Consider the following 15,878-nt stretch of genomic DNA (forward strand, 5'->3'; position numbering starts at 1 on the left):
TAAACCATAGACAATTGGTGATACCACAAGGAAATATCTGTCAACAATATTTGGCTAGCCAGACTCTAAATCTTCGCTTGCTTCATCTATGGTGTATGTTCCGCGGGTACCATTTTTGGCTCACCGTTATAAATTATGTTATTATCCATAAAATACAAATCACTTAATCCAAATATAAGTACAAAAAACAATATTTTTTTGGGGCAGTAGTTAAGGTAAACATTTTCAAAGATTATTCCAAAATGTATTTTTAACTTTTGCTTCCACGACTCAGGAGGTTAATGCCAACAACATACATACATAGTTCATAGTAACAGACTATACATGGCGCATACGGTAGTAAAGTAAACCTATACAGTTATATAAATCTATACGACTCTACAGCTTAGTTCACACTGGTAACTGGAACCATGTTATAATAAAAAAAAATATGAAAAGTAAAATAAATTCTGTGAAGCGATTTTCGTCACAAAAAAAGCAACAAATTAGAAAAACACCAAGACGCATTTTTTATCGTCCCTTAGAAAATTTTAATTTTGCGCCATTTTCAACTGACGAACTTATTTGGCCAGTTATATTTTGTATTACTATATTTACAAGCCAAATATCTTCTTCCCTAGAATATAAATTGTATTATCTGTTAGTATAGCTATTAATGATGCGTGATGGAAAAACAAACATTATAATTATTATCGTACTAATTGACTGGCGGTTTCTGAGAACTTACTTACCTATTATATTGTACGAAATATTTATTTATTTATTTAAACTTTATTGCACATAAATAAAATAAAAATGTACAAATGGCGGACCTAATGCCTAATGGCATTCTCTATGGTTGACTGCATCGGGCCAAACAGAGACAAGTAAAAATGGTGCAAAGGGAATGAAAAATAACAGATTAGAATATTATTTGATATTCCCGGAAGAACGTCGTACAATATTATACAACATAGAAACATGTTTACCTATGTCAACGTTTAAATATGCCCTACATATGTAGGCTGAGACTGAGACTGTAAATGAACAATTACGACTCATAAATGAGTTCTATGATTTCAAAATGACCGTTTCTCCGAGGGCCACAGCCAACCACCAGCTTTTTGGTGAAGGAAATGACAATATGGAAAAACAACACAGGAGTATAGTTAAAAAGTCTCTAATCTACTATTGGGACGTACATATGGTAATTATTAAACTTATTAAGTACTTAACATTAATCAATAAAGTAACACAGCATTACAGTTTACACTAAGGCTCTGTGAAACTAGAAAATACAAAACAAGATACAAACGATAGATAATTCACACAAAAAGAATAGAAATTCAACATTAGATGAATATATTGGCTTTAAGTAAATCGTATAAATTAAAGTCTTCTTGACTTTTTCTTCTAACCCGGCCGTTCTATCGATCGGACAAAGCCGAATTTGTAGACAAATAGTTTGTTTTGTAGAACTACAAAACACAAACTTTCTGAATCACCGAGTGTCATCATAATCGCTATAGTCTGACCTAGCCTTTACACCCATAATCCACTTATCAAGCACAGTTCACGACCGGCTTATTTATAAACATTTGGTTACTCGATCACCATTCATGTCTTGGTCGCCGTTCGGGACACATCTATTTATTTTACTTGTCTATGGCTAAAGTGCATTTGTTCTTTTGTGACTACCATCCATAAGGATTTAGGAAATTTTGAAGTAACTGAAGATCGGGCTAATACCATTTTTGTGAATATAATAATTTCTGTGTAATCCTGTGAACCGTTTATGACTACCGTATCATCAACAGCCCAATAAATATAATTTGGAGAAAGTCTTGTGTAAGTATGTAGTTAAAATAAATAGAAATCACACACTACATAATTGTGAGAACGATCCTAATTTACCTATTTGTATTTTTTTTTGATATAGCTTTATAGATCGTCATGACTATTGGTTTCACGCGCAATTATGACTTCACAAGCTATCTTGAAGGTCATATCAAAATAAGATCTAAAATTTAACTAAACTGTGTAGCGGGCGTAGCACACTTGTGGGATAAACTTTATTGCACCGGTGCGTCCCTATTACACTAGCCCTATTACCTAAGCACTTATGTACAAATAGTGCCTTTATCACGCTAGCGTGCTTCCCGCCTAAGCCCCAGAAATGACTATGTTCACATGAACACATTTCAAATACTTTGACAGCATCAACACCAGTGTCCATAATGAAGAGTCTACTGCTCCTGACCTTCGTAGCTGCGTGTCAAGGTCTTGCTCTTCAGAAGGCGAAGACCTTGCCTCGACCACAGAATATATAATAGTACAAGTACAGAAGGCCCACTGCTTTGATGTTCACAAAATGCCGCCTTTTAAATGCCTACAAAATTCTAACAAAGAATCGAGCCGCACGTGCGCAGCGTCGGACAATAGGGTTGCCTATGGATTAAAACGAATTAATACTCAGATATATATATTTTTGTTTACGTCCCAACATCACAAGCCTTATTAAACTTTTCCGTGGGACTTAATCAATAGTAGATCTGTGTAAGACTGGCCCATTTATTCATGATGTCTATTTAACTAAGCATTATTAGCCATTCACACGCGGACATCGCATTTAAACTTTAAAAAAAACTCGCGACGTAAAATAACAATAGAAAGTACGAACGTGCGTTCCGTGAGAACGCGCACCACCCCTGATTAGGCCGCGAACTCGCGGCCGCCAGCATGTACTTGTAGCGCGGCGATAGAATCGCGGAGTGAGCCGCCCCTGCCTCGACCTAATCTTCTGCTGCTGACAGCCTTGGATCCCCTGTCTTTGGAAGTGGAATGGGAACCTGTGAAGCAGGATGACCCTAGTGAACCTATTTTGGGATACAAGGTATGGTTTTATGAATCCTACTATGTTAATCTGACATTATAAAATGACCACCAGTGAAGTTAGACTCGTCCTGGGGATTTTTTTGATATTATGATATTGAAAAATACTATAGTATCACTTTTTAGGGTTCCGTACCAAAAAGATACAAAAAGATCCCTTATGGCGCCGCTCTGTCCGTCTGTCTGTCTGTCTGTCACATTATTAAATATCTCGAGAACTACTTATGCTATCGCTTTGAAATTTGGAATACTTATGAACATCATTAACCTCTACAAATTGAAAGTATTTTTTTTTAATTTATCAATATTAAATTTAAAATTGGAAAATGTCTGCCTTGGGTGAGACTTGAACTCACGGCCTCTGGATAGATACTCCAGCGCTCTGCCAACTGAGCCACCAAGACTTCAACCAAGCCAGCGAAATTTTCCACTACTAAGGTCAATGGGACCCGTAGCGACATCTACCGTAAGAGTGTTAAACTTCTTAAACGGCAACCGGAGTTCCAAGTCATATTGGAAATTCACCAGTTACGATGCGCTAACCATGCTAAATTTTTAACTTCTGATTAGCAGAAACGTCTGCAATCGATGCCGTTAGGCTTAGAATAAATTTAAAAGTGGAAAATGTCTGCCTTGGGTGAGACTTGAACTCACGGCCTCTGGATTCAAGTCTCACCCAAGGCAGACATTTTCCACTTTTAAATTTATTCTAAGCCTAACGGCATCGATTGCAGACGTTTCTGCTAATCAGAAGTTAAAAATTTATCAATATTAATTACAGAAAATGGCCAAAATGTAAGGACAAACTGAAAATTGCAAGTAACTAGGTCAAGTGGGGTATCGTTAGAAAGAGCTCAAACTGTACATATCAAAACTATTTTTTATATTTTTTTTGTTTTGGAAAAAAATGTTTTTTGAAGGAAAATGTAAAAAAAATACCGTTCAAGGGGGGCGGGCCCTTATCTCCGAAGTTTACCAACATAAATTTATGAAATTTTCTCCCAAAATGGATATTATAATGAATATTACAGGAAAAATTTAATCACACACGTATCTTGAAAACTTTTTTGTCCTTGCGACATGTCGTAAGTCGTAAACTATTGAAGTCGAATAGTCTTGATTTTATTTGGACGTTGTCTAACAATAAAATTGTATATTAAAATATTACTTGTTGTGTGGGAAATTGAGTCTTGAGAGATTTAGTCAAGTCTGTAGAGTTCTATGAATAACATTTTGATGATGATTCATCTATTGAAAGTTTGTACGGAACCCTCGGTGAACAAGTCCGACTCGCACTTGACCGGTTTTTATTTTTTTTGAGGACTACCTTGCTTATGGATGAACTATGCTTGTTTTGAATGTCTTTAGCACTTCGTTTTATAAACATAAAACATATTTAAGTAAAAATACCTACCTATTACTACCCTACCTAGCCTAGCTCACCTAGTACTTGCTTACATGAATTCCTGGCCATAGTTTATCAACATCAACATTCCTAGATTCCTCATAGCATCTCTTTCTTACTTATGACAACTTTCGATGACTGAGAACATACATCACTTTGAAAAGTGACTCACAATTCATTGTTTTGTAGTTTAGTTGCATAAATCATTATGTTGAGTATGGTCAAGATATTCTATTGCTACGTAGTTTAATAGTTTTTCTTAGACAATACAAAACAGGTGCCAATTTATGATAGCCATTGCTCTCATATTAATAGTAATTGCAATGCAACAAAATAGCATAAAAGTCATTTTCTTTTGTTACCTATACAGTTTATACTTCGTCAGGTAAATGGTTTTCGAACAAATATCATCTAATACAATGTAGATCGAAAGATAAATCAGAACAAAAGATAATTATTCTGCTTTATTTGTTTTACAAGGTCGAAGTATAATTTAGTTTTACGTAATGTACACCCATGAATTCATTACCGGTGGGTATCTGCAACTTCTTAACTTCTGTAGTCAATTTTGTTGATTTAGATTTAGATTTAGAATTTCGTTGAAATGTGTTATGTGGGGGTTTTCGGGGGTGAACAATCGATCTACTTAGTTTAGTCCTAGATCCCGGAAAACGCGAATTTTCGAGTTTTGAACTCCGAGCGAAGCACGGTCGCCCAGGTACTTAACTTCAAATCTACGAGTAGCTAATGTAATGTTTCCTATATATATTTCCAGGTGTTGGTTTGGCAGCTACAACCAGTAAAAAAGTACAAATATGAGATCATAAACGGGGTGAAGACCCTCGTGCAAGAAATGGTGCCTCCTACAGTAAGTATATCTAAATAGTAAAACCTATTGCTAAATACTGCTTATTTTATAATAGAGATTTGCCCAATTGTCCTAATGTGTACATATATCCAAACCTTACTCGATATAAGTAACCCCAATACTGCTTATTACAAATGTGAAACTGTTTTTAGATCGGGGATGCTGATACACCGCTAGAAAAAGACGCCATGGAGATCGTAGTTCAAGGACCACAGGGCTCGAAAACTAGGGTCCCTAGCATCAAACTAAACGTCATTTATGAGGTAATATTGCAGGATTATCTTAATTAAACACCTATTGATTTGAGAGAACTTACTCCTATTTAAGTTTCTAAATATTTTTACTTCTTTCCTGTTTTACAATGTTTTGAACCCAATATTATGACTTCTGTTAATTTGTATAAAAACTACGTAAGTAATGTACCTCTGCTGGAAACCCGTAGACAAATAAAAAAAAATCTCTGATAGTTTCCGTGGAAAGATAAGTTTTGTAGCTGCATTACTGTTGCTGAATGCCGGATTCGCCTATGTTTTCCAAGCAAAGCTCAGTCCCTCAAGTATTGAGTATTCTAACTATTTTGGCTCAACGATCCAAAGTGAATCCTGGCCTCCGAAATGAGAGATCGCCACCTGTCCTGATTCTGCGCAGCCTCTTGCCAGTCACTGCATGACTTGAAGTGACGCAGATCCGCCGCCACACTGTCCTCCCAGCGATACCTGGGTCGACACGCCGGACGGCCACCAGCCGGTCGACCCAAGAACGCTCTCTTGACTGCCCGATCGTTTCCCATTCTAAGCAAGTGACCGAACCAGCAAAGTCTATGGGCTTTCGTTTCGCCGATGATATTGGGTTCAGCCACTAACTCCTCGACCTCGGCAATCGAAACTAGTGACAAATTAATATTGTATTTGTGTTAAAGGTACGCGTCCGTGCGTTCTCGGCGCGTCGCGACGGCCCTCTCTCGTCGCACATGCGCGTTCAGATCATGGATGATAAGAAGAGTGAAAACGACATTGGCAACGAAGCTTACCACTTTGTCTAACATTTAGTGAAATGAAATCAATATAATATATATATTTTATAAAAAAAACTTAGTGTATTTTTTATTAGTCTATGCAGTGATGTCACTCCCACTGCTGGGCAAAGGCCTTCCACTAGACTTCCAATCCTCCCGATTAAAACTTTTATCCGCCCAATTACTAAGAAATGAGAATATTATTAGATCATGTATATTTTTTCTTTGCTTGGCAAAGGCCTCCCCTCGCTTCTTCCACTCAACCCTGTCACGTGCGTAATCCTGCCAGCGTAGATAGAATGCGTCCAAGTCATCCCGCCATCTTCTTCGGTCTGCCTGAACCCCGGCCTGCACCCTCTACGGTGTTCCGTGGGTCCCACTCGGTAACCATTTTGGCCCACCTGAAGGTGCATGCGGCAGACATGTCCAGCCCTTTATAATATTAAAAAGGATATTACAAGCCACATGTGTACTTAATCCAAACACATTAACAAAAACTATGCGAAACTGACCCTAGCGTATAACTACAAAATTATTTCTTACCCTATTAAACGATTAAAGACTTTCCACCCAAGGAATAATGTGTTGTTAAAGTGAATTTAAAAGGAAGTCAGATAGGATTAGACAGACGAGGATAGTGACAGGATGTCACCTGCGTCTGTCATGTGTCCGAACTAGTAATGTCAGTTGGAAAAACTTTGCCAGTTTTTGGGTAATGCCCGTGTCAAGTAATTTGGCACCGATTCGACTAGAACATAGCGTCCCATTATAAAAGTCGTATTTTCAAAGTAGGACTAGAAATCGCTACAGTTTCTCAGCCATTTTATTTACATTCATATTTAAATGTGAAGAGCAAATGCTATATTCGATCATTCTTATTTTCGAAAGCATCAAATTATTATCCTGCTACATAAAAATAAGTTACAATATTTATTTTCTACATTGTTTTGCACTGACATTTAAATAATATGTAAAACACAAAAAACAAGCGCCTGAAAAAAGATTAACAGCAATAATTCTTCCCCAGAACATTGCATGCATAATAATGCAGGATTTAAATATCGGCTGAAGGTCGCCAGGGGAGACCAAGGTGGTGCACACCTCAGCGAAATGCAATTAGATATGTCTCGCGAGACTGACGACCGACATGTTTAGGCTAAGAGCTAGTTTAGAATTTTTTTGTAGAAATAAAGCAAAAAAAATACTTTATTAGCCACAATTTTAAAGATCTATTCAAAGTCGAACGCAATTTGAGATGGGTACCTACAGAATAATTATGTGTAACAAAATAATTATTATTTGGTCTAAAAACACCAATTCATAGTTAACATTAAATTTAAATTAAATTAAATTAAAACTGATGCACTTTGACACATCCTTGTAACTTTCAATGATTTGTTTTTTAAATATTGTCAATAAAAAACCGTCATCAGATCACCAAACCATTCATACCAAAACATTGCGAAACTATTGATATTAGTGCGTAGCTTATGTTGTAAATTGCACATAAATATTAAGAAAATAGAATTCGCAAATAGATTATATTATGTATCTGATACATAACATAAAATGCCTGTTTTGTCTTGTGATACATAACATAAAATTAATGCCATCCAGATTTTTTACATAAAAAATATACGGAATAGTCTTTTCTAAAATAGTATGTCTATTTTCAACCCCTAGCTCCTAGCCTACACCTACCCCCGCTGATTTACATATAAATTGTAGCTAACTCACGTGACGAGCCAGTAACCGCAGCAAAAAACCAATTCGGCTACATCTGTAGAGGGTCGGGAACAATTAATATAAGTGCTTGCGTTTTTAGTCTGGTTCGAGCAAATATGTGCACTTTTGAATTGAATTCTAGGTAAGGTAGGTAATATTATTATAGGTTAGTGTGAATCTTTGCGATTTATATTAGAGTTAGTTTACACATTGATTAGTAAGTTTTATAGCGAATTATATTCATTACTTTTGGGCATCGTGACATACAACAGATCTAGACAAGTATTAATCATTAGTTTGTATCAGTAACATAACAATACTACAAACAAACAGTTTGAAAAGAAAGTGGTAGGGTTCCAACTTAACTATTAGGTGTTTTAGTTGTTTATCTATAAGGCACATTTGATTGCCTATCAAATCAGTTATTTACAGTAACAAATCAATATGAATACAAGGTTTAATCAATGATTTCATGTTATTTTACCTTTTCTTTTCATCCAAAAATAAGATTTCTTTACCCTTTTTGGACAAAGCTAAATATGAAAACGATTATAACGTTTTACCTATTTTTATAGAAGTTTATAACTGTCGATGGATGGCATACCTTCACTACCCATGCAGCCTTAACTTTAGGCCGACTCAAACCAATTCAATACAACGAGTTCAAATTATATACCCGTTCCTATAAATTAATACTAATTCCCTAACTGACAACGACACGAACGCCATCAGTTCCGCGTCTCAAAACAAAGTGTACAAAGTTAACATTTAAAGCCAGTCTTAAACAACATGCTGCGATTGGCCAGCTCCCACGGGCATCCTCGGAGTGACACAGCATAACTATGACTGTCAGTATTTTAACAACTTAGGCCCAGCCGTCCCCAAAACGTCGACGTAAGACCACCCTACAAGAATGGGGCGCGATTCGATACAGCTCTCACAGCGCCCAGCGCGGAAGGTGCCACTCAGTCCCCAGCAGGGGTGTCGAACGACATCACAGCACAGCAGCACAACTGTTCCTTAAGCTAAGAACCACTATTCTACCCTACTAAGTCAAAGGGTATCTCGAGAAATTGGAACTCAAAACTTGGAACTATCTGCTATAGATTCTAAAGTACAAGTTCGCTATGGTTTTTCATTTGTTTTAATTCAGTCCGGAAGGATAGCGAAGAATCTTCAGTAGACTACACAGCACTGCATAGCTGTCAGCGACTTTCGGAGATCTTAACGAATTTTACGAAACTTTTTAACATATAGGTAACTCTTATAACATCTGCGTTTGAATTTTTTTACGAAACCGTTTGAGATTAAGGTAGCTGTCACTTCATACAATGTTTAACGTTTTTATATGGCAAACCTGTCGTTGCTAATCCCATTTTCATCACGATATTCTTAACATCTCTTGCCTTACCTGCTTACCTTTAGACTCTGAAACTACCTACATCCAAAGAGTCTCTATACTGTAAGTAATGTTAAACCCTGCCAGCTCTCCCGGTGAGCGCTCAGCTTAATAATATTTTTCACCTTGTTTCGCTTTCCAATTTTCCGCAAGTCACTCTCGGGGGTAACGGCCCATGGTTTGATTTAGAAATGCTACCGTTATAGCGGGAGTCTTTCAATGAATGTGGTGAGATGCTGTAGTAACCTACCGTAAGTAAGGTAACGGTTATAGTGGTAGAAAATAGTCACGTGAATGATTTATGAAGTAAACTCATATCATAAATTATTGTGTTATAATGAAATCACGTGTTTTAGTCATATTTAAATACAAATGGTTAATGCGTATAAATATGCCATGCGAAATGATAATTCATCACTGCTACGGCGTTGCCCTAGGAGAGTAGAGTCGGGGTGCAGGGCTGGTAGACCTCCTCGTGGTGCACCCTGGGAGGGGGAGAGTAGCCGCTCAGTTGCGCGTTCGCTACTCTCCCTCTGCGAACTACCAGTCGTGGGGCGTGCAGTTGAGCTTAATTGCTCCTGCGTTGACTTCAATGTCGTGTTCGTAGCTGCTCTCGTCTTGTCTCAGTCCATCTGAGGTGATAGAGGATGCAGACGTTGGAGATTGTGCGATGCCGTGTGTGCGTCGCCTATACCGCAAACTTGGCCCGTGGGTGCCAGGAGCGGGGGCCGCCTCCCCTCGGGGTGGGGGCTGCGAGGAAGAAAACCTCTATAAAAAATTACTTGCTGTGAGGGCGACGGTTGACTCAGGTCGGTCGTCGGCCAACTCGTAACCCGGCCCGTGGGGCCGGCACGAGGGTCGCTGTCTCGGACAGGGATCGCGAGGAAGGACACCTCTTCAAAAACCATAGGAGGGAGTAGGTTGACCTCTAACACCTCAGTCACCTACCTGTGTATGTCCTGCACAGTGCGAGCCGTACGTGGGGAAGACGGGATCCTGGAGGGTTGAGCCGAGCGGAGTCGGGTCAGTTACTCTCGCAACGCAACACGCCCTCTTCGGCCCTTATTTCTCGCTAAACGGTAGCCCTGCAGCTAGCCACTGCAGGGTATTTGGACACGCAATGATCATGGGATGAGACGGCGTGAGTTGCAGGCTAGATGCGAGGGGGCTGTCTGGGACAGTGGAATTCTTCCATGCTGACGGGGCAAGGGCGTGTGGAACAACTGGAGGAATAAGATCGATTCTTCCAGCCACACGTCTGCAGCTCCCGATGTCGCGTAGCAATTTCAACCCCTCGTGTCTATACTTTCTGGGTAGCCTTGGTGCACATTGTGTGCATCCCCAGTGTGGGCTCCGTGGTGGGTGAGGAGCACAGAAAGTGAAGTTCGAAAATAATAAACATGTCACCAAAAAGATCTAACAAAACAATGACAAAGAAGCAGGAGAACGCAGGAGAGTGTTTCAATGACTATTGGAGCATTCTGAGATTGAGGGGCGGCAATCCACCGCCACAAGATACTAAGGGTCGATTCGTGTCTGGATCAGCACCTGATGAATCCACGGAGGCCTCCGCTGGAACCTCTACGAGGTCACAAATGAAACAGAAGAACCGGGGATCACTTCCGGACCTACGGGTGTCGCTCACCAGATGCGACGAGCGACCCGGACTGGAGTCTGACTCATCAGCAGCCAGTATGGAAATGATGAGTTCCCGAGAAAATATAGTCATGGGAAAATACTGGCGGAAGGGTGAAAAACGGCCCGCTGATGATTGTATCTCGGACACTGACAGTGACGTGGTGCCCATAGATGAGATGCTAGCAAAGAGAAAGCCGTTCTTAAAGGCGACGCCTAAACGAGGCAGGGGTCGGCCACCGACCACAGGCGAACATGTTGGCTTTGGAAAGCTCCAAGCCGAGCTGTCTGCTGAAAAAGCTCGCTTGAAACAGCTCAACACAGAGCAGGCGTTAACGGCTTTCCTAGCCTCATCAGAAAAGGCAGCGAGAGACAAGAGTGCACGCCTAATGAATCGTCAGTCTCAGTCTCCCAACTGCAGTGTGGAAATGGAAACTGCAGTTGCGATCGAGGACAAGGTTCGGGCCGCCCTTGACGCGGTGACCCTTGTGATGACTAAGTCAGGGCACTTAAAGGGCACATACCAAAAGCTTCTGAAGGACTCGGTTACCACTCTCGGCGGAGCCTCCGCAGAGTTGAGGTCACGCACTACGTCAGACGAAGTTGCGCGCCTCGAAGCGGCGAATACGCAGCTCAAGACCCAGCTAGCGGAGCTGCGGAGGCAGGTTCAAGAAATCCGTAACCAGCCTGCCGTAGCATCTGATGCGGAAATTAAAAAGATCGTGGAGGAAGCGCTGCGTAGTAGCACGGCGCAATTCAGCAACATGCTGAATGCCAGGTTGGAGGGCATTGAGTGTCGCCTCCTTCCCGAACCGCGGTTGCGGCCACCCTTGGCCTCCGAGCGGCGTGTAGAACAGGCTGCGACTCTCCAGCCCGAACCAATAAGCCAAAATGAGAGAACCGGACAGAAACCAGGCACCCAGCCCGATCATGATGACGGAACGGCAGCGGTCACCAAGCCGGCCACTACAGGTGCGAAGCCGAAACAAAGGCGCAAAAAGACTACTCTAGCCACCAATAGCTCCTCACGACTTGTCCTCGACGGTCGATGGAAGTTCGAGGAGCATTTTAAGCGCTTGGCGCCGAAATTAATGGCTGCAGCCGGAGCGCTTGGGAGAATTCTCCCGAATCTGGGTGGGCCAGGAGGAGCCTGTAGGCGGCTCTATGTGAGTGTGGTGCGCTCGATGGCGCTTTACGGGGCACCAATTTGGGCGGACACCCTGAGACCTCGGAGTGCGGCCCTATTGCGTCGACCGCAGCGGGCCATAGCTCTCAGGGTGGCTCGAGCGTACCGCGACAACTCGCACGTAGCAGCCTGTCTGCTAGCCGGGAGCCCGCCATGGGACCTTGAAGCCAAGGCCCAGTCCGCGGTCTATTGGCGGTTGCTCACGGCACGGAGGGAGGAAAACTGGCCTGCCCCTCGAGAGGTCCGCCAATGGCGAGAGGAGGCGCGGGACGTCCTGTACCAACAATGGTCAGAGCGTCTGGAGATCCCGGGAGCTAGCCGGGACTTGGTAACTGCCGTTCGGCCTGTTCTGAAGGAATGGGTCGAATGCAAACATGGCGCACCCTCCTTCCACCTCACACAGCTCCTGACGGGGCACGGCTGTTTCGGATGGTACCTGTGTGAGAGGGTTGGACGAGAGCCGACCCCAAAGTGTCACCACTGTGACAGGGGAGCCGTGGACACGGCCAAACACACGCGTGAAGAGTGCCCTGCGTGGGCGGAGCCTCGCGCTGCCACGTCCGCGGCAATTGGAGGAGACCTTTCACTGCCGGCATTAGTCCGCTGCATGGTCGGCAGTGAGGAGGCTTGGGCTGCTGTGACCTCCTTCTGTGTCACAGTCATGACGCAGAAGGAGGCAGCAGAAAGAATGCGCGAGGATGACGCGGCTAGCCATCCTCAGCGCCGCAGAAGGCCGGGCAGGCGGCGTAGAGCCTATGCAGGCAGAATGTTGCCGCCCTAAGGAGAACCTGCGAGTGATGGGTCGGGAGTCCTGTCACTCGCGTGAAGAGGTTCTGAGCTGGAAGGCCCTCAAGTGTTCCGAGGGCCTTCAGCGGAGGTGACTTTGAAAGGAGTCTAAAACGACGGGCCCGCAAGGGCAACGCTGACGGGGTATCGGAGGCCTAAAAACAAGTGCCCGAAACCCCGTCCACAAAGCGAGCGGCGGAACACCCCAGGGGGTTTAGTCGGTGAGAGTCCGACATACCCACTGGCTTCTCCCGGGCCAGTGGGATCCAGAATGGATTCCCCTTGGGTCAAAAAAAAAAAAGGAGAGTAGAGTCAGTCTTTTGAAAAGATAATCTTATTCAAAATTTCGTACCTACTTTGTTACATAGTTTTTATTTATATAATTAATATAACAACCTCAGTCAAAATTTCAACGACAATCAGCACCTGAAAACTTTCTGCATCTAGTCTTTCTCAAATTACATCAAATATTTTACAAAAGAAAGAAAACATTCCTCCTCCAAGTACCCTTAAATAGAAAAACTATTCCAAGTTTGAAAACATTCCACAGGCAATACCATAAGTAACGAACTCGACGGCCATTTTTGGAGACGCCATAATTTCATATCTCCCCTCCATTGTCCACTTGTCCGCTTGACCCGCCAATCTAATTTGCCGTGTTGGGCCAACGTCGCCAAATGTATAGTTGGAGCTGAAAAAAAGAAAATGAAAACGGGATTCTAGTTGATATTTTGAAAAACAAATCTAGTGATTTTGACGCTTTAGAATACGAAGCGTAAACTACCGGAAAGTTACATTCATTGTACCTATGGTTAATGGTAGACAGCGTCTCCAAACGCTTACTTTACTTACTTAGCTATCAGAATCAAACCAAACTACCCGGTAAACAACACCAAACTACCCGATATTCTAATGTGTTCAATGTTTATTAGGTAAAATAATGTTATTTTATCGCGTTCGACCTTTAAAAATGTGTAATTAATATCTATTAGTTCTTTAAATTTACCTCTGTTTTTGTGAAACATAATAAACTGTTTTAATTAATTAGTTTAAGGGTTAAAATGGAAATAAGTTAAAAAAAATTTAATAGTCAATCATCAAAAAATAAATGATAATAAAATATTTTCTTAAAATTCTACCTTCTATGTAGCTGCACTATCAGACTATCACACAGAATCGCAAACATTGGCCCAACAGTCCAGCCAAACATTGGCTGTCGGTAATATCTTTTCTCTTCATCACGAGATATCATGGGGCGCAGGTAGCCAGCAATCTAATTTGCCAAATTGAATTATACTGTCCTGAAAGTCGGCGATATATGTCCGAGACGTGTTTGTTGGGGCGACGTTGTATATTTGACAGCTCTTGTGACATGGACGCAATAATGTGTCCATTATAGGTACGATATTTACGTTTAAGCTGATACTTAAACTGTTCAAGACTTAAAAGTAGGTAGGTATTTTAATAATTTATAATGTATTGTGATTTTGTATGCTTTCGTGCAGTTGAGGTGCAGCTTGAGTCGTCAAAAATAACTAATAATTTATTGTCATGTTCTGGTTGCTTAGAAATAACTAAAAAAAAAAACAAATTGCCATCCATTATTATTATTATCTTAGGGCCACTTGCGCCAACGAAAATGGAGGGTTAACCCGAGGCGTAACCCACCATTTTATATGGAATTTGACAGATGACAGCCCACTAACCATGAGTTAAGTGGTTGATGCAAGTGGGCCTTAAAGATACAATACGTAGTTACGATCTTTCAGCCCCGTTAATCTAACCACCTACTACTCTTATTATTTGTGGCATTTTACAGATTATAAGAACACTGATTATAAGATACTGCCTGCTACTATTTTTATCTTCGAAATAATTATTTTTGACACATTATTTACAATTCTCTTATGAAAATTTCATTTGTCATATCACGAGTTATCTTCGAGAATAGTAGAATTGTCCTTAAATTTATAATGTCGTCCATGACGGATAAAGAAAACTTGAGAATGGTTACGGGTTTATGGTTATGTGCGTGGAATGCCGGGGGTGTAACAATACAGGTTTTCTATTGTTGCTAAGGTATTGAGGATTTCATCTTTTAATTTTAGATTTTGAGATGGCAATATCAGTAAAAAGTTATCGTCTTGACGGGAGCACTGTCGTGCCCCCAGATTAAGAAATTTAAATTGTGCTACAGCTATTAAAGTTTTGTAAGTATGTACACGATCATCATCTGCGATCATCTAAGTAATGTCATTGGTAAGCAAGGTAACCAAACTAGAATGTCAACAGAATTTTTGTAATTGGAGCAAAATTTTCCGGATCATGATGAAGATTAAAATACTCATATTTTTAAACATTGCAATAAAATAACATGGTTCTTAGTTGCTACCAATAAAACATATTAAATACCATCTGCCACCTATTTTCGTAATGAAAATCCTCTAGATTTGCTGGAATTCATAAGCTATGGTGACTCCTTACTATTAGGCGCGCCGTATGCTGTTTAACACGTCAAAAACAGACATACGTATTCCTAATTTATAACGCTACAATTTGTGGGCTTTTTAGCACAAATGTCACAAGTTTCCGTTTCCACCAATCACCACTACACCTCCATTTGTGGTGCCGCATAAAACGCATTTCTAACCCCGAAGTAAAAGCTCAACAAATGCCGAAGTCAATGAGGTGATGAAGGTAATCCGCAGGGGCTTTTTATTCCAAAGTTTAAGAGTCCAAGCCATATTGAAACCAAAAGAAGTGAACTCGGTAAAGTTCACTGGAGTGAGACTGAAAGTTTATAACTACTCACGTGATAAGAGTTTCGAATGATTATTTTCATTAGACCTATATTGACCGGGATATAGACCGTGATTACCGTGGTGACCGTGGTGACCGTAATCACGGTCTATATCCCGGTCAATATAAGTATACTCACATAATTTAGATTTTCACAAAAGGCGGTCTAAATTACTTACTTACTGCGCT

At 41.0% G+C, this 15,878-nt stretch overlaps 1 protein-coding gene across 2 annotated transcripts; it reads left to right on the top strand.

The window, feature by feature from the left end:
- The first annotated feature begins 1,601 nt into the window (after positions 1–1,601).
- LOC125224769 lies at positions 1,602–6,242 on the top strand. Of its 2 annotated transcripts, none has more exons than XM_048128219.1 (6): positions 1,602–1,827; positions 2,197–2,286; positions 2,763–2,872; positions 5,052–5,144; positions 5,297–5,407; positions 6,064–6,242. In XM_048128219.1, exons 2-6 carry the CDS (start codon positions 2,217–2,219, stop codon positions 6,184–6,186), a joined length of 507 nt encoding a protein of 168 aa, XP_047984176.1. In that variant the 5' UTR covers positions 1,602–1,827; positions 2,197–2,216; the 3' UTR covers positions 6,187–6,242. The 2 variants fall into 2 exon arrangements, with proteins under 2 accessions (XP_047984176.1, XP_047984177.1); XM_048128220.1 differs by having other exon boundaries at positions 2,197–2,283; positions 2,760–2,872.
- Positions 6,243–15,878: the final 9,636 nt, after the last annotated feature.

The sequence above is a fragment of the Leguminivora glycinivorella genome, chromosome 3 (genome assembly GCF_023078275.1).
Source record: "Leguminivora glycinivorella isolate SPB_JAAS2020 chromosome 3, LegGlyc_1.1, whole genome shotgun sequence".
Lineage (NCBI taxonomy): Eukaryota > Metazoa > Arthropoda > Insecta > Lepidoptera > Tortricidae > Leguminivora > Leguminivora glycinivorella.